This window comes from Salmo salar, chromosome ssa07 (assembly GCF_905237065.1).
Source record: "Salmo salar chromosome ssa07, Ssal_v3.1, whole genome shotgun sequence".
NCBI classification, from domain to species: domain Eukaryota; kingdom Metazoa; phylum Chordata; class Actinopteri; order Salmoniformes; family Salmonidae; genus Salmo; species Salmo salar.
Genome location: NC_059448.1, coordinates 39,259,946 through 39,283,641, shown reverse-complemented (window position 1 = coordinate 39,283,641; position 23,696 = coordinate 39,259,946). Strand labels below are relative to the sequence as shown.

General features: G+C 47.7%; 1 protein-coding gene across 4 annotated transcripts in view; it reads right to left on the bottom strand.

Moving 5' to 3' along the window:
- Positions 1 to 21,972, bottom strand: part of LOC106609210 (receptor-type tyrosine-protein phosphatase zeta) — a 54,135-nt gene extending 32,163 nt beyond the window's left edge. For 3 of the 4 annotated variants that reach the window (XM_014207732.2, XM_045721968.1, XM_014207735.2), the window contains exon 1: positions 21,717 to 21,972. In XM_014207732.2, the coding sequence (XP_014063207.2) occupies positions 21,717 to 21,780 (64 nt within the window). In that variant the 5' untranslated portion in view covers positions 21,781 to 21,972. The remainder of the gene's footprint in view (positions 1 to 21,716) is intronic. The other variant, XM_014207734.2, reaches the window with a different exon arrangement.
- Between the last annotated feature and the right edge of the window lie 1,724 nt (positions 21,973 to 23,696).

Here is a 23,696-nt window from a genome sequence, read left to right as displayed (position 1 = left end):
AACTGACATACACAAAATATTCCAAATTGGTGAAGGGAAATGAAAAAAAATTACTTGTTTAAAAAAATTCAAAAAAATTCAAAACGGAAAAGGGGTGCATGCATATGTATTCACCCCTTTGCTATGAAGCCCCTAAATAAGATCTGGTGCAACCAATTACCTTCAGAAGTCACATAATTAGTTAGATAAAGTCCACCTGTGTGCAATCTAAGTGTCACATGATCTGTCACATGATCTCAGTATATATACACATGTTATGAAAGGCCCCAGAGTCTGCAACACCACTAAGCAAGGGGCACCACCAAGCAAGCGGCACTATGAAGACCAAGGAGCTCTCCAAACAGGTCAGGGACAAAGTTGTGGAGAAGTACAGATCAGGGTTGGGTTATAAAAAAATATCTGAAACTTTGAACATCCCACGGAGCACCATTAAAACCATTATTAAAAACAAACCTGCCAAGTGGGGGCCGCCCACCAAAACTCACAGACCAGGCAAGGAGGGCATTAACCAGAGAGACAACAAAGAGACCAAAGATAACCCTGAAGGAGCTGCAAAGCTCCACAGCGGGGATTGGAGTATCTGTCCATAGAACCACTTTAATCCATACACTCCACAGAGCTGGGCTTTATGGTAGAGTGGCCAGAAAAAAATAAGCTAACATGTTTGGTGTTCGCAAAAAGGCATGTGGGACACTGCCCAAACATATGGAAGAAGGTACTCTGGTCAGATGAGACTAAAATGTAGCTTTTTGGCCATCAAGGAAAACACTATGTCTGGCACAAACCCAACACCTCTCATCACCCCGAGAACACCATCCCCACAGTGAAGCATGGTGGTGGCAGTATCATGCTTTGGGGATGTTTTTCATCGGCAGGGACTGGGAAACTGGTAAGAATTGAAGGAATGATGGATGGCGCTAAATACAGGGAAATTCTTGAGGGAAACCTGTTTCAGTCTTCAAGAGATTTGAGACTGGGATGACTTGAAGGAGCTGGAGCAGTATTGACTTGAAGAATGGACAAAAATCCCAGTGGCTAGATGTGCCAAGCTTATAGAGACATACCCCAAGAGACTTGCAGCTGTAATTGCTGCAAAAGGTGGCTCTACAAAGTATTGGCTTTGGGGGGTGAATAGTTATGCATGCTCAAGTTTTCAATTTTTTGTCATATTTCTTGTTTGTTTCACAATAAAAAATATTTTGCATCTTCAAAGTGGTAGGCATGTTGTGTAAATCAAATGATACAAACCCCCCCAAAAAATCTATTTTAATTCCAGGTTATAAGGCAACAAAATAGGAAAAATGCCAAGGGGGGGTGAATACTTTCGCAAGCCACTGTAGGTCTTTACCATGTACCGCTGACCTCTGTTTTATGCCACAATACTAACTGTATGCTATAACTTATAGAGGGAAACAGCCTTGGGGAAAGAAAGAGCTGTACTACACACACACACACACACACACACACACACACACACACACACACACACACACACACACACACACACACACACACACACACACACACACACACACACACACACACACACACAGCCCCCCCCTCCAGTGTGACAGATCCATCTGAGCTCCAGTGTCCTGGCCCTGCTTCAGTCAGTGTCACAGAGAGAAGCCAGAGGCAAATTAGATTAAAATCCCTCACAGTGTGATGTTAATGAGCCCATTATCAACGCTAGCTACTACCTCTCGGCTCTCTACCTCCTTCCTTTCCTTCCTCTTTCTCTCCTTTTCTCTCCTTCTTTTGGTCCTTCTCAGCACTAACGATGGGGCTCATATATGACTATATCGCCCACGAACGCGTCAAACTCAAGCTGGCCTGAAACCTCTTTGGCTCTCTCTCACTCCCTTCTCTCTCCTTCCTTCCTTCCCTCTTTCTTTCATTTGGCCCTTTTCTCCACCTTCTCTCTGTCATTATCAGCTTTATTGATGGCGCTCATAAATCTACGTTACAGTCACACTCAAATGTTACTATTTCTTTGGTTAAAAGCCAATATGGTTTCCTAACTGTCATAAAGTGAATTAGTTAGCCGCCGAGTGTTGACTTCTTCTTTTAACCCCAGATCAGATAGACTGAGTGGGCGCCTGCCTGCCATGGCCAGGAACTAAAAGCGTATCTGTTACAATAGAGCCAGTCATTACAGAAAGGCCAAACCTGAACACTCTAGTCTAGACTCTAGATAGAACATGGGAGTCCCTGACCTGGCCTTCTACTAATGGTGTGTGTGTGTGTGTGTGTGTGTGTGTGTGTGTGTGTGTGTGTGTGTGTGTGTGTGTGTGTGTGTGTGTGTGTGTGTGTGTGTGTGTGTGTGTGTGTGTGTGTGTGTGTGTGTGCGCGCGCGCCCGCGTGGGACTGTACTGTACACTGTGTTGTTGTAGCGGAGGAGAGTCTTACTAGCATGCTAATGAATAGCCGATTAGTGGACCCCTGAGAGAGATGAAAGCTGATTCAGACTGAAACTTAAAGACTGGAAGGATTCACTTTACTCTGGCCGGGCACTGAGCCGCTCAGCCACTCAGCCGCCCAGAGCATGTGGTTCACTTCACTGTCCCAAGGGACTCACCGTACGGCCACGGTCGTGGTCCATTTGCTGCGTCGTGAAATCACGTATCTGGATCGTAGAACACATCCCCCGTCTGTGAGGGGACAGGAATAATATGCTACTCACGCCACACAAGAGGCACTGAGACAGAACGACTGGCACCAGCTCTGAGTCTGTGCAGTGGGGGGTGTCAAGAGCTTTTCAAGAGCTTTAGCAGAGCAGAAATGCATTCCCGATGCCAAACGCCAATGATCATCATTACTCTTTCCTGTGATCAATACACACTGAGAACATTCTAGAGAGCACCTGTTGGACATAGAGCAAGACATACATACCTCCCTGCCACACCCCATGACATCATCATATCACAGCTGCTGTGACTGAAAGCCATGTGTTAACTAGTGATTTAGTAGCATGTGTTCTCTCCTTGCAGGTTTTACTTGCAGGTCTACCACTGGAAGATTGAAGAGGGTTAGGCCCAAATTAAACAGGGGACATAGCTTCTGAGCACTGTCAAACGCCGCATTGTTCTAAGGGGACTTAGCGGTATATATAACAACATACATCCATATCATGATGATGTGCGTCGGTTTTAGAGAGGGCCTATGGGAATGTGTCATGGCCCAGCTGTTGCAGTGAGGTCAGACATGTGACATCTGGTAACCGTGGGAACGTGAGACCTAGAAGCCTAGAGGCCTCAGGGTCTACTTCTATAGGTGGTAATATAGGGGAACAGCTGGAGGTTAGAACAACTGTCCAGAACATCTGGACAGTGAAATGACAGTGGAACAAATATCCCTCTTAGGGACCAATAAATACTTTTTTAAATTGAAATTTCGTCATTGAAAGAGGGAAATTTATTCATCCACCATCAAGCTCACTGCTGCTGCACAGAAAATCGGCAAGTCTTACCTGGTGTTGATTTTTCAGTGTAACATTATCTAGTGTTGATTCAGGTGTTAAATTAACTCTGTAATTGTTAAATTAACACTCATTAGTGTAAAAGACCCCCAGTGTTGGTGCAAATAACCATGTGTTATACCAAAACCACGCTCATTAATATCATATTTCCCAGCATGCTGTATTTCAGGTAGATTTTTTTATATTGTTTGTTTCGTTATCTCTGTTTTTGCATGTAAATTGATTGATTAATTAATCTTATGCTACTCAAAAATAAATAACATAAATGTTTCTAAACTAATCCAATCTGATAAGCGGATTTATTGCACACGTTACTGAAATGGTTGTTCCAGTTTAGATGATTTATGTCATCTCATATCTTAGTCTTACCAACCCAGCAGTCATTCTTAATGCAGGTTGTGGGTGAATAAAAATGTCAAATGTTGGTTATTCCCACTCTGGCTTGATTCCAAAAGGAATTACACATCCCTTTACAAGCAGGCATAATTTGATTTGCAGGCCTGATGTGGCCTATATACCATTAGTTTCAGGCCACTGTATTAGGGTAAAACATGGTCTTTGAAAATAAGTATGTGTTGCTGTCACATCCTGACCAGTAAAAGGGGTTATTTGTCATTGTAGTTTGGCATGGGGGTGTTTGTTTTGTGTGTTTCGGTGTTTTTGGTTTATGTTCTATATTTTCTATTTGTATGTGTATATCTAGTTTTCTATTTCTATGCTGGGTTTTTGGAAATTACCTCCAATTAGAGGCAGCTGGTTGTCGTTGTCTTTCCTGTGTTGGGCAGAGTCAGAGTGGAGACCTGAGCCAACTCCCCATGCTTATTATGGAGAGCGACGGATCAAGCAAGCACCTTGTTACGCAGAAATGCGCACGGAGTCGCCCATACACACGCACAGTCCGGTACGGCCAATAAGGGCTCTGCAGCGTTGCCGGGCGAGAGTTGGCCGGCAGCCAGGAAGAAGTGTGCCGGCACAACGGATCTGGTCTCCAGTGCGTCTCCTCGGCCCAGTTTACCTTGCGCCTGACCTACGCATGGCAGCCCTCATTCCCCAGTACAGCCCAGTTCGCCCTGTGCCAGCGCTCCGCCCGTGCGGGCTACAGTGACTATCCAGCCAGGACGGGTTGTGCAGGCCGTGCGCTCCAGACCTCCAGTGCGTCTCCAAGACCCAGTGTACCCTGTGCCTGTTCCTGCTCCTCGTACTAGCCCTGAGGTGCGTGTTACTAGGCTGGCGCCTCCAAAGCCAGCCCCACACATCAGGCCTCTAGTGCGCCTGCCCAGTCCAGTACGTCCTGTTCCTGCTCTCCGCACTAGCCCTGAGGTGCGTGTTACTAGTCTGGCGCCTCCAAAGCCAGTCCCACGCATCAGGCCTCCAGCGATGCTCCTCAGCCCTGAGCCTTCAGCGACGCTCCTCAGCCCTGAGTCTCCAGCGACGCTCCTCAGCCCTGAGTCTCCAGCGACGCCCCTCAGCCCTGAGTCTCCAGCGACGCCCCTCAGCCCTGAGTCTCCAGCGACGCCTCTCCAGCGACGCCCCTCAGCCCTGAGTCTCCAGCGACGCCCCTCAGCCTGGAGTCTCCAGCGACGCCCCTCAGCCCGGAGGCTCCAGCGACGCCCCTCAGCCCAGGGTCTTCTGAACGAGAGCTGCGCCCAGAGCCAGAGCCACCTCCGTAGTGGGAGGATTGGGAGGGGGGGGTGTAGCACAGGGACCGTTGTTGAGGGTGGCCACCCTCCCTTCCCTCCCTTTAAGTTTGGGGTTGTTTTTGTGTTTTTTTTGGTTTTTGAGGTGCATTCGGGGTCTGCACCTTTGGGGGGGGGGTACTGTCACGTCCTGACCAGTAAAAGGGGTTATTTGTCATTGTAGTTTGGTCAGGGCGTGGCAGGGGGTGTTTGTTTTGTGTGTTTTTGGTTTATGTTCTATATTTTCTATTTCTATGTGTATATCTAGTTTTCTATTTCTATGTTGGGTTTTTGGAAATGACCTCTAATTAGAGGCAGCTGGTTGTCGTTGCCTCTAATTGGAGTCCATATTTAGTTGGGTTTGTTTCACTTGTGTTTTGTGGGTGGTTATTTTCTGTATAGCCTGGGAGCCTTATGGAACTGTTATCGTCGTTTGTTTATTTTGTTTTGAGTGTTCTTTAATAAATTAAGAAGATCAGCACTTTACCCGCTGCACCTTGGTCCAATCCTTACGACGCCTATGACAGTTGCAGCGTGTTAAAGAATTGAATGATAACATATTTGCTGAGGCCACAGGACTGAACATGGATGAATGCAACAACCATGTCTCAACCAAAACCAAGGCTTTACACTAAGCAGTGTGTTCATTTAACACTGATAAGTGTGGACCCATATAGACACTGGACCAGTGTTAAATATAACACTATCGGTGTTGATTTTACACTGGATAATTTGCTGAGTGGTTTAACTTCACCTTCTGTTGAGAAAAACTGGGTTTTTAACCAGAGCCATAAGCGCTAAAATGGCTCCCAGTTTAAGACACTGGACAGAGCTGTCTTGTTCTCAGTGATAGGCCTGTGGAAGGTCTGCTCATGCATCATGGGAGTTTGTCTGTATCATTCCATTTCTATGACAGATTCTGTGCCTCTGTGACTACTCCTCCCCTGATTCTGCTGCATCCATTGACATAAATGAGTGTGTGCTGTGCATCGCACTCAAGAAGAGTCCATCAATCTCTCCTATGGTCCTGCACTCTGAAGACTTGGTCAAGGTAGCTTTTCTCCAAATTCTGCTTAATGAGATTAAGTTTAATGCCGATGGAGAGGGTTTACTTGTCTCCTCCACAAAACTCTCCATGAAATACAGCATTTGTGAACAAACAACCCATGAAAAAGCCTGTTATTAATGTGAGCCGCTAGCCAGGGAGTTCCCTGGTGAGGGATGGCCTAAAATAATAAACACAAAGTTTCAGCTCCTTCCTCCGAGCTCCTCCCGTCTGAAATAGGGGCTGCATCCCAAGAAGAACTCATAAATAAATCAGTCACAGAGAGAGACACCCCCGGGGAGGGGAGAGAACACAGAGAGCTGGAGAAAACAGAGGAACAGAGAGCTTAATAACCAAAAGCCAGTATTTTAGAGCCAGGTACAGTCACTGCACTTACTGTAGTCAGCCCCACTGGGGTTGTGTGGTTGATGGTGACATAAATGCTCAGTCCCACTTTGAAGTTATGACTGTGTGTACACTGGTAGTGTGTTTATTTGTTACTTGGGTATGTAGGATTGTGTCCATGTGAGTTAGTGAGGATGGTGTGTGTGTGTTCGTGTGTGTTTGCCTGCGTGTGTGTGTATGTTAGAACCAGTCGGTTCTCCCACTCTGAGTGCAGTGAAATGCACCGTGTTCATCTGCTCAGCATCACAGCACTGAGTTATATAAGCATCTCAATAGTCTAATGTGGCTTCCTGAAGGAAAGGAGACAAGGAGAGGAAGTGGCATACAGTATTGAGATGCATCACAGGTTTTCCATCAGTTCCATCAGCATGCAGAGAGCATCAGCACTGGACTCCTTGACAACCGTAGAATGTATTGTGGCGTCTGGCCACCCTGATTTCCACACTGACATCCTCTGCTGCCTCTCCCATCACCATGGACACACACTCCCCCATCTTTCACTGCCCCCCCCCCCCCAACTACCTCTCACTTGAGGTTCCCCTCCATCTTTCACTGCAGTCTGCAGCCCCTCTCCCACCGGCTTTCCCTGGGTTCCCCCCCAGCCTCAGTCATCTCATTCCCCAAGACCCACCATCTCCCACTGCCTCTTATTAAAGTCTCTCTCTTTTAAACAACACTGTCCTTTGTGACAGACTGCCCAGCCACAGACAAGCCTGCTCTTGTCAGGCTGACGCTATAACTCCAAACCAACTTCCTGAAGTCAAGAGGGAGAGAAGAGAAAATAGAATATCTCTTTCTCTCTGGCCTTTTAGTTTCACTGCCCTCCTCTTCCTCCCTCCCCCTCTCCGCTGTCACTGCTTTCTAAACATTTACACTGCGGATGAGGGTGATTTAGGATGTTCTAAGAAAGAGCACAACTTGGGGACCGTCCACTGTAGCTCTCTGTAGCTAGCCAGTGCCCTGTCTGGGATCATGCCACACAGCAAATTGTCCAGGATTGATTTTTCAGTGTAACATTTCTAGTGTTGATTCAGGAGTTACATTCACTCTGTAAGAGTGAAATTAACACTCAGTGGTGTAAAATAAACCCAAGTGTTGGTGTTAATAACGAGAGTTATTGTTTTACTCTGTGGTGAGTAAAACAGTCCATTAAAACCACACCCATCATTACTATATCTCCCTGCATGCTATACTGCTGTCACAACGTCCACAGAAGGTGGCGCTCCTCCCCTGTCGGGCGGCGCTCGGCGGTCGTCGTCGCCGGCCTACTAGCTGCCACCGATCGATGTTTCAGTGTCTGTTGTTTATGTCTGTATTTGTACGCACCTGTTCCTTGTCAGTAATTAGTGGGGGTGTATTTAGTTTGTCGGTTTGGTGTTTGGGATTTGTGCGGGATTGTTTTCATGTAACGTTGTACGTAGTCAGGAGTGTTTTTTGTATTGTTCGGTTTTCACAATGCATTTTGGATAGGCATTAGGGTTGCCGGGCTGCGCCCCGTGTATTGGATTTTGGAGCTGTTCTCCTTCAGTTCTGTGGATCATTTTTACCCTGCCTTGTCGTTGTGATTCCTTTGGACTTTATTAAATACGACTCTTATACGGATCTCAGTCTCCTGCGTTTGACTCACCCGTCTCCTGCTATTTTTAACAACGTGACAACTGCAGGTATATTTTTGGGGATTGTTTTTAATATTTGTGTTTTTCCATGTACATTGATTGATTCATTAATCTTAACCGACACAAAGATAAATAACATACATTTTTCTAAACTAATCCAATCAGTTAGTTAGTAATGTGTGCAATAAATCTGAAATGGTTGTACCAGTTTAAATGGTTTATGTAGTGTTTTTTTTTATTACGTTTCTTAATCTTTGCTGTCATTCTGAATGCAGGTTGTGGGTGAATAAAAATTCCAACTGTTGGATATCCTAACTATGTCAGGATTCCTATTGAAACCGGGAGTTTCCTAACACTACTGTGTTAGGGTAAAACTAGGACATTTACTAGGCCAATATTTAAGGCCTTATGATATGTAGACTGTATTGTCAGAGTTTAATTTGAATGCTAACATTCCCATAGGAACTCATTTGGTGAAAGCCACAGGCTGTTAAAAGGAAATAATTCAACCACCATGTCTCTGTCACTAACAAATACAGTCATGGGTGTTAAGTCTCCAATTTACTCAAAAAGAAAAGGCACCCTGGGAAATATGCAAATTAGGTTTTACACCATACAGTGTTAAAACAACACCCAAAATGATGTACTGTAACACTACAGGTGTTCATTTCTTACACTGAGGAAGTGTAATAGCGTCATCACTAAGCAAAGTGAGCCCAGTTTACTCTAAATCAAGTGTTATGTTTTACACTGTAGGTGTTGCATATTACTCTACAGTTGAGTTCTGCAAACGCCACAATCGAGTTCCTTTGGACATTTTAAGAGTTAAATGGGGAACACTGCAGCATAGTTCAATCTTTAACACTTTCAAAAGTGACACCAGTACAGTGGGACTTATATGTTCACTGATAATAGTATACATTTGACACTTTCAGAGTTAAATGTACACCATTGATTTTCCTGTGCATGTTAACATTATGGGTTCGGGTGAATGATAAGGTAGTAATCCATGGACTGGTACTGGCATGGTGCTATAGACATGATTCAGTACTTGTTTCCATTATTGATATATCTTGGGATATTGCAGGGTACTGAATACTAAGAACCATATGGTATAGTACTGCTAGGGAACTTCAACTCGCAGTAAGACCAAGTAGCAATACGCTGCAATCAAAGTCATGACTGGGATGGAGCTAGCTCTAATAACTGTGACTACATGGCTCAGAGAGACAGTAAGTGGATTAGCGATATAGGCGAAGTATGCTTATGAATAAATTACATTACAGTTGACTAGGAATGTCATGCTGATAAAATACATTTACTGAAAATACACCAAATAAAGGGTTTAAATAAAGCATAGGCATGAATAATTCAATAATATTGCTTTCAGATACATCAAAAGAAGTCGTAATCAAAATGAGTGCCTATATGATAAATTATTATCATATAAGTTATATCCAAATCAAAGTCTAACTTCTCTTTGTGGTAAGATAAGCCATAAAGCCAATTATAGTTTTTTTAGACAATATTTTTAACAAGATTCATCCTTCCATGAAGACTTTGCTGTGCTGGCAGAACAGAGGGACAGAGCGGCTCTATTCTGAGCTGCCGCGAAAAGGTCCGTCCGGTTCTACAGTTCCAATCTCATCTTCCACATGGAGCACTATGGAACACTACACACACTGGCCCTCAACAGTGGTGTGTGTGTGTGTGTGTGTGTGTGTGTGTGTGTGTGTGTGTGTGTGTGTGTGTGTGTGTGTGTGTCTGCGTCTGTGTTTGAGAGAGACATGGAGGGGAGACAGATGAGATGTCAATGATACGGACAAACCAAATGTTCCAAATCACATCCTAACTCATCTGTTCTTATTACAGAGCTGGATCTTAACTTGAGATCCATGTGCCTAGGGCGTACTGCATAGCTAACTCTTATTTCCATCCATACATTAGACGGAACATATTCACGCTGTCTGGTGGAGCAAGCAGTTCCCCCAGATCATTTTGTTCTAGTAATTTACCATATTATGTTACCATGGCTACTGTTACAGATTTCTGTCTTTCGGGTGAGTGAGTTTAGTGATATTGACATCATCTGTTAGATTTATAGTCTGGTGAATAATCAGGACAGATAAAAATCAGAAGAGAGAGTGAACACGAAGAGAGACAAGAGAGACTCCGAATGAACACTTGGGGATGTAATGTCCTCAATGGATTCTGTGGCAGAAGAAAGGCCTACTTACAGAAACATGGTACGAGAAGTGAGATCCTGCCTCTATGTTTGTCTCCATGAACGCCCACCCACCCACACACACTCCCGTCTCTGAAGACAGATACACAGGGCTAAACAGATAGCTATACAGCAGACTAGACCGACATTCATCTGTCTCTCTCCTCTAATCCAAACGGCAGGCATTAAAATAAGAAGAGGAGACAAACCATATCAGTGATTCTTTGACATTTAACTCTAGTCTAAACTCATTTAACATTTAAAAGCAATGGCCGAAAGGGCAAACAAATCTAATTTGACAGAGAGAGATGGAGCGAGGTCATGTGGATGTCTTTTCACAAACGTAAGAGACATCGATCATTAGATCGTCCAGAGGGAGGAGGGGGCTCTCTCTCTCCTCATTATGTACGTAGCACAGAGGGAGAGGGGGCTCTCTCTCTCCTCATTATGTACGTAGCACAGAGGGAGAGGGGGCTCGCTCTCTCCTCATTATGTACGTAGCACAGAGGGAGAGGGGGCTCTCTCTCTCCTCATTATGTACGTAGCACAGAGGGAGAGGGGGCTCTCTCTCTCCTCATTATGTACATAGCACAGAGGGAGAGGGGGCTCGCTCTCTCCTCATTATGTACGTAGCACAGAGGGAGAGGGGGCTCGCTCTCTCCTCATTATGTACGTAGCACAGAGGGAGGAGGGGGCTCTCTCTCCTTATTATGTACGTAGCACAGAGGGAGAGGGGGCTCTTTCTCTCCTCATTATGTACGTAGCACAGAGGGAGAGGGGGCTCTCTCTCTCCTCATTATGTACGTAGCACAGAGGGAGAGGGGGCTCGCTCTCTCCTCATTATGTACGTAGCACAGAGGGAGAGGGGGCTCGCTCTCTCCTCATTATGTACGTAGCACAGAGGGAGAGGGGGCTCGCTCTCTCCTCATTATGTACGTAGCACAGAGGGAGAGGGGCTCTCTCTCTCCTCATTATGTACGTAGCACAGAGGGAGAGGGGGCCTCTCTCTCCTCATTATGTACGTAGCACAGAGGGAGAGGGGGCTCGCTCTCTCCTCATTATGTACGTAGCACAGAGGGAGAGGGGGCTCGCTCTCTCCTCATTATGTACGTAGCACAGAGGGAGGAGGGGGCTCTCTCTCCTCATTATGTATGTAGCACAGAGGGAGAGGGGGCTCTCTCTCTCCTCATTATGTACGTAGCACAGAGGGAGAGGGGGCTCTCTCTCTCCTCATTATGTATTTAGCACAGAGGGAGAGGGGGCTCTCTCTCTCCTCATTATGTACGTAGCACAGAGGGAGAGGGGGCTCTCTCTCTCCTCATTATGTACGTAGCACAGAGGGAGAGGGGGCTCGCTCTCTCCTCATTATGTACGTAGCACAGAGGGAGAGGGGGCTCTCTCTCTCCTCATTATGTACGTAGCACAGAGGGAGAGGGGGCTCGCTCTCTCCTCATTACGTATGTAGCATAAGGATGACATAACTACACATGGGACTAATGACCAGATATTTTAGATCACAGGACGTCATAAGCACCCAGGAGTAAACCAGTCAAACCTGATGGCTAATGTATATAGCTTCTCTGTTACGCATCATCTGCTTGTATCACAGGTCTCTTTAGGTGATGTTGCTTGATAAGGAAAATGATTTACAGAGCTAGGGAAAAAAAGAGTTCTGAAAGGGTTCTGGGTTCTAAATGGAACCATTCGTTGGAAGAAGCCCTTTTGGTTCTATAGCATCAGGTGTATGACCTGCTTCTATGACAGTTCCAAAGAGATGTCTTTATTAAGGCAAATTGCTCCTATTATAAATAGTATCATAATACACAGTTAATAAAGGTTTTATAAGCAGTAATTATTTACAAGCATGTTTGGATGTAAATGAGCCTAACCCAGGTCGCAGTTGAATTGGTTACTGGTTTGACCCAGACACATTTGTGTCCGCAACACTAGCAGGTGTCTATTCAGTAGAAGACTCCTATTCTATTTTTAAAAGTCCTTCTGGCTTTTCATTATGTTTCATTATCTAGTGCTCTGGTCTAGGGCTTTGTTTGCTTTATTCCATGTGCATTCTGTCAAGGTTCAAAGGAAACTGCAGTGGACATGCTGCCAAATGCCAATTAACTATACACCGTGGGTTTAGAGCGGAGTAAACTAGCCTAATTAATGATGCTGGATCCCGTAACAGTACTCAGCAGGCTCACCCAGGCTCACCCACCCTCACCACATCCACATAGGGTAGTTACACTGCAACTGTTACGGTCTCACACAGGCTGTTGCTGCTACAGCTCATTAAAGAGAGCATCAACCATCTGTTAACGTGACCCAAGAGATACTCGATTGTATTCTATTCTATTCTATTCTATTCAACTCCGTAGGTCTGACTGACCAGCAAAGAACCCAACCCACACTTTTAGAAAAAAGGGTTCCATAAAGGTTCTTCAGCTGTTCCCATGGGAGAATAGGGATGGGGGGGGGAGGGGGGGGTGTCTACAGTAGAGTATCATCATATTATTGTTGACTATTGTCACGGGCTGGCTCGAGGAACAACAGGAGAGGTAGAGTCAGGCGCAGGAGACAGAGAGAGTTCGTGACCACACTTCTTTATTTGAAGCACTGTACGTGGTCGACAAGGTATAGGGGCGCAGCCCTGAACGATTCTGCGGTGGTGTACACAAAATAAAAGAAACCACTGGCAGAAGGAAAAACTAAATACACGTTCTTACGAACACACAAAACCCGGACAAGCAACACAATCACGTACAACCACATACATCCTACGCTAACCTAAATAACCCCCCCTTACTAATGACTAACCCAAAACAGGTGTGTGCCTACCTAGACCTAACCAAACGAAAGTGAAACAAAAAGGGATCGATGGCAGCTAGTAGGCCGGCGACGACGACCGCCGAGCTCCGCCCGGCCGAGGAGGGGCGCCACCATCCGTCACTGTCGTGACAGTACTCCCCCCCTGACGCGCGGCTCCCGCAGCGCGCCGACGCCGGCCTCGAGGACGCCCCGGAGGGCGAGGCGCAGGGCGATCCGGATGGAGGCTGTGGAACTCCCGGATGAGCGCTGGGTCCAGTATGTCCTCCACCGGTACCCAGCACCTCTCCTCCGGGCCGTACCCCTCCCAGTCCACGAGGTACTGCAGGCCCCTCGCCCGGCGTCTGGAGTCCAAGATGGACCGGACTGTGTACGCCGGGGGCCCCCCGATGTCCAGGGGGGGTGGAGGGACCTCCCGTACCTCATTTTCCTGCAGCGGACCAGCTACCACCGGCCTGAGGAGAGACACATGAAACGAGGGGTTAATGCGATAATAAGAAGGAAGTTGTAATCTGTAACACACCTCGTTTATTCTCCTCAGGACTTTAAATGGCCCCACAAACCGCGGACCCAGCTTCCGGCAGGGCAGGCGGAGGGGCAGGTTCCGGGTCGAGAGCCAGACTCTCTCCCCTGGGGTGAACACCGGGGCCTCGCTGCGGTGCCGGTCAGCGCCGCTTTTTGTCGTACCCTGGTTCGTTCCAGGGATTCCTGCACAGCGTTCCAGGTCTCCCTTGAGCGCTGAACCCATTCCTCCACCGCAGGGGCCTCCGTCTGGCTCTGATGCCATGGCCCCAGGACCGGCTGATAACCCAACACACATTGGAATGGTGATATGTTGGTGGAGGAGTGGCGCAAAGAGTTCTGAGCCATTTCGGCCCATGGCACGAACCTTGCCCACTCCCCCTGGCCGGTCCTGGCAGTAGGACCGCAGGAACCTGCCCACCTCCTGGTTTACCCTTTCCACCTGCCCATTACTTTCGGGGTGAAACCCCGAGGTCAGACTGACCGAAACCCCCAGTCGCTCCATAAACGCCCGCCACACTCTGGACGTGAACTGGGGGCCTCGATCTGAGACGATATCCTCGGGCACCCCGTAGTGCCGGAAGACGTGGGTGAATAAGGCTTCTGCGGTCTGCAGGGCCGTAGGAAGACCGGGTAACGGAAGCAGACGGCAGGACTTAGAAAACCGGTCCACAACGACCAGGATCGTAGTGTTGCCCTGAGACGGCGGGAGATCGGTCAAGAAATCCACCGCCAGGTGGGACCATGGTCGTTGTGGAACCGGGAGGGGTTGTAATTTCCCCTCTAGGCAGGTGCCTGGGAGCCTTACTCTGAGCGCACACCGAACAGGAGGAGACATAGTGCCTCACGTCCCTCACCGAGGTGGGCCACCAGTATCTCCCACTAAGACCACGCACTGTCCGCTCAACCCCTGGGTGACCCGAGGAGGGAAGCGTGTGAGCCCACCGAATCAGCCGATCGCGAACATCGAGCGGAACGTACTTACGACCCACTGGACACTGCGGAGGAGTAGGCTCCGTCCGTAACGCCCGCTCGATGTCCGCGTCCACCTCCCAAACCACCGGTGCCACCAGGCAGGAGGCTGGAAGTATGGGCGTGGGATCGGTGGACCGTTCCTCGGCGTCATGGAGACGAGACAGTGCGTCGGCCTTAGTGTTCCGGGAACCTGGGATATACGAGATGTTAAACCGAAATCTCGTAAAGAACATCGCCCACCTGGCTTGACGCGGGTTCAGTCTCCTCGCCGCCCGGATGTACTCCAGATTGCGGTGGTCAGTCCAGATGAGAAAAGGGTGACGTGCCCCCTCAAGCCAATGTCTCCACACCTTCAGGGCTCTGACCACAGCCAACAGCTCCCTGTCCCCCACATCATAGTTACGCTCCGCCGGACTCAACTTCCTAGAGAAGAAGGCGCAGGGGCGGAGCTTTGGGGGCGCCCGAGCGCTGGGACAGCACGGCTCCTACCCCAGCCTCGGACGCGTCCACCTCCACTATGAAGGGCAAAGAGGGGTCCGGGTGCGCCAGCACCGGAGCGTCGGTGAACAAAACCTTCAGACGACTAAAGGCCCTGTCCGCCTCCGCGGACCACTGCAACCGCACCGGGCCCCCCTTCAACAGTGAGGTAATGGGAGCCGCCACCTGACCAAAGCCCCGGATAAACCTCCGGTAGTAATTGGCAAATCCCAAAAACCGCTGCACCTCCTTCACCGTGGTGGGAGTCGGCCAATTACGCACGGCTGAAACGCGGTCACATTCCATCACTACCCCTGATGAGGAAATGCGATACCCCAAGAAAGAGACGGCTGGTTTGGAAAACTCACATTTCTCAGCCTTGACGTATAGGTCATGCTCCACCAGTCGCCCAAGCACTTTACGCACCAGAGACACATGCTCGGCGCGTGTAGTGGAGTAGACCAGAATGTCATCGATGTACACCACTACACCCTGACCGAGCAGGTCCCGTAGAATCTCATCCACAAAGGATTGAAAGACTGCGGGAGCATTCTTTAACCCATACGGCATGACGAGGTACTCATAATGGCCAGATGTGGTACTAAATGCCGTTTTCCACTCGTCCCCTCCTCGGATACGCACCAGATTATATGCGCTCCTGAGATCCAATTTCGTGAAGAAGCGCGCCCCGTGAAATGACTCCATCGCCGAGGCGATGAGAGGTAGTGGGTAACTGAAACCCACTGTGATGGCATTTAGACCTCTATAGTCAATGCACGGGCGCAGACCTCCCTCCTTCTTCTTCACGAAAAAGAAGCTCGAGGAGACGGGTGAGTGAGATGGCCGAATGTATCCCTGCCTCAAGGACTCAGTGACGTATGTCTCCATAGCCGCTGTTTCCTCCTGAGACAGGGGATAAACGTGACTACGAGGAAGGGCAGCGCCCACCTGGAGGTTTATCGCACAGTCTCCTCGTCGATGAGGTGGTAATTGGGTCGCCTTCGTTTTACTGAAGGCGATAGCCAAATCGGCATACTCTGAGGGAATGTGCACGGTGGATACTTGGTCTGGACTCTCCACCGTAGTCGCACCGATGGAAACTCCTATGCACCTGCCCGAGCACTCATTTGACCACCCCTTAAGAGCCCTCTGTCCCCACGAAATCTTAGGGTTGTGAGTGGCTAGCCAGGGAATCCCTAGAACCACTGGAAATGCTGGGGAATCGATGAGGAAAAGACTAATCCATTCCTCATGACCCCCCCCGCATTACCATGACCAGAGGCACAGTGACCTCCCTGACCAGCCCTGACCCTAGTGGTCGACTGTCTAGGGCGTGCACGGGGAAGGGTTGGTCCAACTGGACCAGGGGAATCCCTAACTTAGCCGCGACCCCACGGTCCATAAAACTCCCTGCTGCGCCTGAATCGACTAGCGCCTTAAACCGGGAGTGAGGGGAGAAACAAGGAAAGGACACTGACACATACATGTGACGGACAGGGGGCTCTGGGTGAGGCTGGTGCTGACTCACCTGAGGTGTCAAAGGAGCGCTCTGCCTGCCCTCTGGACTCCTAGGGGAGTCTCCCCAGCACCGGTCCACAGTGTGCCCTCTGCGACCACATGAGGTGCAGGAGCGACCTCCCCTCCAGTCTTCCTGGCTGCTGCCCCCCTATCTCCATAGGCGTGGGAGCAGGAGGACTGGAGGGTGGAATGAGCAGGGCCCGGGTCGGACGTCCGCGGGCGGCCAGCAGATTGTCCAGTCGGATGGACAGATCCACCAGTTGGTCCAGTGTGTGGGTCGTGTCCCGACAGGCTAATTCCCGGCGGACGTCCTCCCTCAAACTACAACGGTAGTGATCTATAAGGGCCCTCTCATTCCACCCTGCTCCCGCGGCCAGGGTCCGGAACTCGAGAGCGAAGTCCTGCGCGCTCCTCGTCTCCTGCCTCAGGTGAAACAGCCGCTCACCCGCCGCTCTCCCCTCCGGGGGATGATCGAATACTGCCCGAAAGCGGCGGGTGAACTCTGGGTAGTTGTCCCTGGCTGAGTCCGGACTGTCCCACACGGCGTTTGCCCATTCCAGGGCCTTACCCGTGAGGCAGGAGACGAGGACGCTGACGCTCTCCTCCCCGAGGGAGAGGGACGAACGGTCGCCAGGTATAACTCCAACTGGAGCAAGAAGCCCTTACACCCAGCGGCCGTTCCATCGTACTCCCTGGGGGGAGCGAGTTTCACCCCACTGGTACTGGGTGCTGTGGGTGCTGGTGGGGGCGCAGGCTGTTGGCCTGCCGAGTTCAGGGGGCCGAGAGCGCGTCGGTCCCAGCTCTCCAGGCGCGCCAACACCTGATCCATGGCGTTCCCCAGCCGGTGGAGCAGGGTGGAGTGTTGGTCGACGGTTTCCTCCATGGACATGGCTGGCGCTGAAGCTCCTGCTGACTCCATTTAGTTACGGTACGTGATTTCTGTCACGGGCTGGCTCGAGGAACAACAGGAGAGGTAGAGTCAGGCGCAGGAGACAGAGAGAGTTCGTGACCACACTTCTTTATTTGAAGCACTGTACGTGGTCGACAAGGTATAGGGGCGCAGCCCTGAACGATTCTGCGGTGGTGTACACAAAATAAAAGAAACCACTGGCAGAAGGAAAAACTAAATACACGTTCTTACGAACACACAAAACCCGGACAAGCAACACAATCACGTACAACCACATACATCCTACGCTAACCTAAATAACCCCCCCTTACTAATGACTAACCCAAAACAGGTGTGTGCCTACCTAGACCTAACCAAACGAAAGTGAAACAAAAAGGGATCGATGGCAGCTAGTAGGCCGGCGACGACGACCGCCGAGCTCCGCCCGGCCGAGGAGGGGCGCCACCATCCGTCACTGTCGTGACAACTATATTATAATGATTCTATGAGATCGATTTATTTGTTGCTAGGTAGATAGCGTTAGTTATCGCTAGTCGGCCGTGCCAGCGCCAAAACGTGTGTATTTCTCCTCCTATAGGCTTGGCCTCAATCTTCTTTTTAAATGGTGAGCCAACATGTTTTCAGCTCTTTTATATCCACGACTGATCAAGACTCGTTTTGGAACGTTGAATTGCAATAAAAATCACAGTATCAAGTCGCAATACATATAGAATTGTGATATATCGTGATGAGATCGTATCGCGAGGTCCCTGGCAATTCCCAGTCCTATAGGAGAACCGTTTTTGTTTCCAGGTAGAACCCTTGTGGGTTCCATCTAGAACCATCTCTGGAAAGGGTTCTACATGGAACCCAAAATGTTTCCACTTGGAACCAAAAGGGTTCTACCTGGAACCAAAATGGGTTCTTCAAAGGGTTATCCTATGGGGACAGCCAGAGAACCCTTGTAGGTTCAAGATAGCACCGTTTTTTTTAGAAGGGTACACCATCGCATGCTGTTACTTCATACATCCCAATCACTCCCATGGAGAGAACAGTGTGGAAGATAAATTCTTCCCATTCATTCAATAACACTCTAGAGTCGTCCCATGTCATTTCAGCAAGCCATGACACCCACCATGTCACATCGTTCTGATATCGTTTCTGTAGTTAGAAACAGATAGGATGAGCATTCCTTCAACACTATTTTGTTAAAATATTATTTGATCTCTGAGAAATTAAGCTATTATGATTGCACCCAAATTCAAATCAATTCATTCAATATTCAATACATTTACTACCTGACATCCGATTTGGACCAAACTTTTTTCAAACAATGAGTTAGACATGAGAAATTCAAAGATATTCTCAAAAGCCACCTACGGACCCCCCACATCCCACGCCAATCACACCCCAACAACAAGTATACAGTATCCGTTCTCTATGTCTGACTAGTAGTATGGAGCTGCGGTTCTGAGTATTGTTTCTTCATACTATGTAATGTATTGTCAGTGAATTTGGTGATGTTTTTTTCCCCCTGTTCAGAGAAATGAGTCATTGAAGTTGTTAGGTTTATGTCCCATCCTACAGTACATCCTGATACTACCAGGTTCTGACCATTAGATGGTGATGTTTCAAATGCTAACTTTTTAGAATTTGTGGCACAAATCCAATGCAAGTCAATGTTAGTCAATGCATTTTTCACGCTTCATATACAAATCATCTAGAAGTAACATCGTTGAGCTACAAAATACTTTTTTGATACTTTAGCATGATTTGCTAATATAGATACCGTTGACTTGCATTGGATTTGTGCCAGAAAATCCTACAAATTCAGAATTTGAAACAGTGGACAATAAAACCAAAACATGTATTGCTGTCATACCTTGTCCATAGACCACTTACAGGGTAAGGAAACCAATAGGTAATTTTGTAATTGTAATTTTGTAATTTGGGTGAACTATCCCTTTAACATTGAGGGGTGGATTCTTTAACAAATATCATCTAAAAGCAGGAACAGCACCACCTAGTGGTCAGAACTAGGTAATACCAGGATGTAGGATGGGACGTAAACCTAACAACTTCAATCATTTTTACATTTTACATTTTAGTAATTTAGCAGACGCTCTTATCCAGAGCGACTTACAGTAGTGAACATACATTTCATACATTTAATTTCATGCATTTAAAAAAAAAAAATACATTATTGTTATTTAATTTTTTTGTCAATGAATAATTTCTCTAAGCGGGGGGGAAAAAACATCATCAAATTCACTGGGAATACATTACTCAGAGCAGGGAGGCAATACTCAGCTTCATGCTACTTGTCAGACATAGAGAACTGATACTATATATTCGTTGTTGGGGTGTGTGGTCTGTGGGTGGCTTCAGACAGTCTCTTTGGATTCCTCATGTCTAACTCATTGTTAGAAAAAAGTTTGGTCCAAATCAGATGTTAGGTACTATATTTTTGGAATATTATATGAACCCTATACATTTAAATGGGCAAATTTGGATATAATCAATTAGCTTAATTTCTCAGAGAAGAAAATGATATTTCAACAAAATAATGTTGCAGGAATTCTAATCTTATTTCTTTCTAACTACAGAAACAATTTCAGAACAATCTGACATGGTGGGTGTCGAAATGCTTCTGCTTTTTTGAGGTGGAACGACACTCTTGCCCTGCCCATCGAGGGTGTTACACCCATCTCATTTATATAAATAACAGGGCAACATTATCCACAATGATCCACCGATCAGCAGCAGTGCTCTGTGTGCTCTCAGAGCCTCTCACGTACACCAACCCTGTCCCTGTCCACCCAGCCCTGAGAGAAATAAAGAGAGCCTGCCCTATAGCGCTGCTGGCTCTGATCAATGGGTATTATGTCATTACCACGCTCATGCTTATGAACTCTCCCCGGGCTCTCCTGATCAGGGTTGGGGTCAGTTCCGTTTTCAATTCAGTCAATAATCCATTGTTTCCTATGAGGATTGTTCCACTTTCTGAACCGACTGAATTGAAAACTGAATCCTGAAAACTTGACCCTAACCCTAGCCATGCCCACTAACCATGCCCAAAACTTGACCCTGACCGTGGTCATGCACTCAGCTCTGCCAGCTGAGGCACTGGCACACACCACAGCTGAAGTTACTTTACAATGAGTTCCTAATGTACTGTTCAGCACTGTTCATATCTAGGCTATATATATATATAACATATGGCATGGTGTGAATTGTATCCAAACAGTCAAATTGGTGATAGTCTTGGATGTGTCTATTTGTGAGACACAGTGTGAGTGTCCTATGCAGTGTGTGTGTGTGTGTAGGGGGGGGGGGTAGCCTACTCCTGTATGGTGGCCTGGAATATTGAGGAATAGATGGCTTAGAGATGTGCTCCCTCCTTCATTTCCCTCCAAAGAATTTTCCTCGTAATTCCCAATTCCCATAAAACCGGCCAGCAAAACTGTCCATCTCTTAGATGCTTCTTTTAGATCACAGATAACGACTCGGCCAAGGGACTAGAAGAAACGGAAAATGCAGATGGCAGATCTCAAATCTCTCAAAAGCACTTGCTCTTTCTTTTCCATCGAATCGTTGACCAGAAAACCATTCACGAAACCAACCCTATTGTCAGTGTTCATGCCATGTTTCAATGGCTACACCAGTTAAAGGCTCTCTCAATGGCATGCCCAAATTCCATCAGAAACTCTCTGTTAACAGCCTACAAATGAGTGCGCATAAAACATCAAGCGAAATGCTTCCATCAAAATGAAGTTCTGCAAATGTTGAAAGTCTCTTCATGGTAAATCAACAGTGTAATTTCTCCAAATACACAGTCCTGTGACGTGTCAGGTGGAGTGGCATTTGGGATGCACATTTTAAGTTCACCATGGTCCCTGTCTTTATTTGTTTGCCAGTGTCAAATATGCCATCGTTGAGTGAATGCACTATGACATCAAATATAGAGCCTACAGCCTGTTACAGACATGCGCTGTGCACACTCAGTGATAATGCGTATCACACAAATCATTGCACTTTTCAAAATCTATTAATGTTCCTCTTCCTTACCTATCTGGCAGGAAACCAGGAGCTGCGCAATGGAAATCAGCACCCTGGATACAGTCAGTTCCATAGTCTCCGATTCAGCGCCAAAACTGAATTTTAAACGAAAAAAATTATTGTTGCAAAACAATCTGAAATTCTAAGATGCTACACTTGGTTCATACCGACGATGTCGTCGCTCCGGTCCTCCTGCCTCTCTTTCCTCCCTGTCTTTCGTTCTCTGCTTGGAGGAAACGGAGTGACTGGCTCCACTCTCTCACGTACAACACTGGCTGGGTATGGAGAGGGGGATTGGTTATGCGCGCCGCCCACTACTCACACAGGCGCATCGGGAGGGAAAAAGCAGATTGTTGAACATACTCTCTAAATGGTGATGTGAAATGGCTAGTGATAAAAGTGAAACGTGCACATTCAGAAGGTAAACTTTTACTCACAAAGACGAATTGCCAATTTATTGCCTAATGAAACTACACTAAGAAGTTGTGATCTAAATGAAAAATAGAGCCAAATCAGTATAATTGCATGATGGAGAAGTAAAGCCAGGATAATGTCTAGGGGCCTACTATAACAGCTGGGAGATGAGTAGGGCTGTTCCATCATTTACCAATAATAAGGGCCTACGACTGTGCCACTATTCATCTGAATGAACCTGTGTGAAATTGTTGTTCACAAACACTTCCATATTCCTACAGGAATCCAGATCTCAAGTCTCGTTCTCTTTCTCCTCTGCAGAGTATGAAGCTGGGGTAGGATGTTGGCTTTGCCCCATATGAGACCTCTATTACTGTTGCTCTGTTTATATGGTGCTGGGCAACATGATCTTACAGTCTCAATGAAGGCTCATGTTCTCCGTGGCCGACGTGAGTAAGACATTTAAGCATGCTTAACCCTTGCAAGGCTTCCGGTCCAGACAGCATCCCTAGCCACGGTCATCACTAAGCTCGGGGCCCTGGGTCTGAACCTCATCCTGTGTAACTGGGTCCTTTACTTCCTGACGGGCCAACCCCTGATGGTGAATGTAGGCAACAACATCTCCACCACACTGATTCTCAACACGGGGGCCCCAACAAGGGTGTGTGATCAGCCCCCCTCCTGTACTCCCTGTTCACCAATGACAATAGTTTGCTGATGACAGAACAGTGGCCTGATTACTAACAACAAAGAGACAGCCTATAGCAGGCTTCCCCAACTGGCGGCCTGCAGGCCGAAGTTGGTTCGCAGATGGTTTTATTTGCCCCCCCCCCAAGTTTTTGGACCCCGGGGGGACATAATAGACTTTAAAAAAACAAGGAAATCAGCTCCAAGTGATTTTAATTTAAGAAATCCGTTCCCAAGTATTCCCACGCATAATAGAGAAACACGTTGTCACGACTTCCGCCGAAGTCGGTCCCTCTCCTTGTTCGGACGGCGTTCGGTGGTCGACCTTCTAGCCACCGCCGATCCACTTTTCATTTTCCATTGGTTTTGTCTTGTCTTCCATCACACCTGGTTCCATTTCCATCAATTACATGTTGTGTATTTAACCCTCTGTTCCCCCCCCCCCATGTCCTTGTCCGTAATTGTTTGTTGTCAGTGCTTGTGCACGTTATGTTCTGGTGTGTGTCGGGTTATGTACCCATTTATTTCATTTTTCTGTATCCGGTGGGTTTTGATGATTAAACTGAGCCGTTGGAAACACAGTTTTGCTCTCCTGTGTCTGACTTCTCTGCCGCCAGTACGCACCCCTGACAGAATTACGGACCACTACGATGGAGTCAGCAGGAGCAGGTACCCCGGTATCCTGGTTCCAGTGGGATTCGTCTCTCCCTGCCCCAGAAATACGATGGGAAGGCTGCGAACTGCCAGGGGTTCCTTCTCCAACTGGACCTATACCTGGCCACCATCCACCCGGCTCCGTCAAGTCGTGAGAGGGTGTCCGCCCTCGTCTCTGCCTCACCGGGAAAGCCCTGGAGTGGGCCAATGCCGTATGGAGAGAGGGAGATGCGG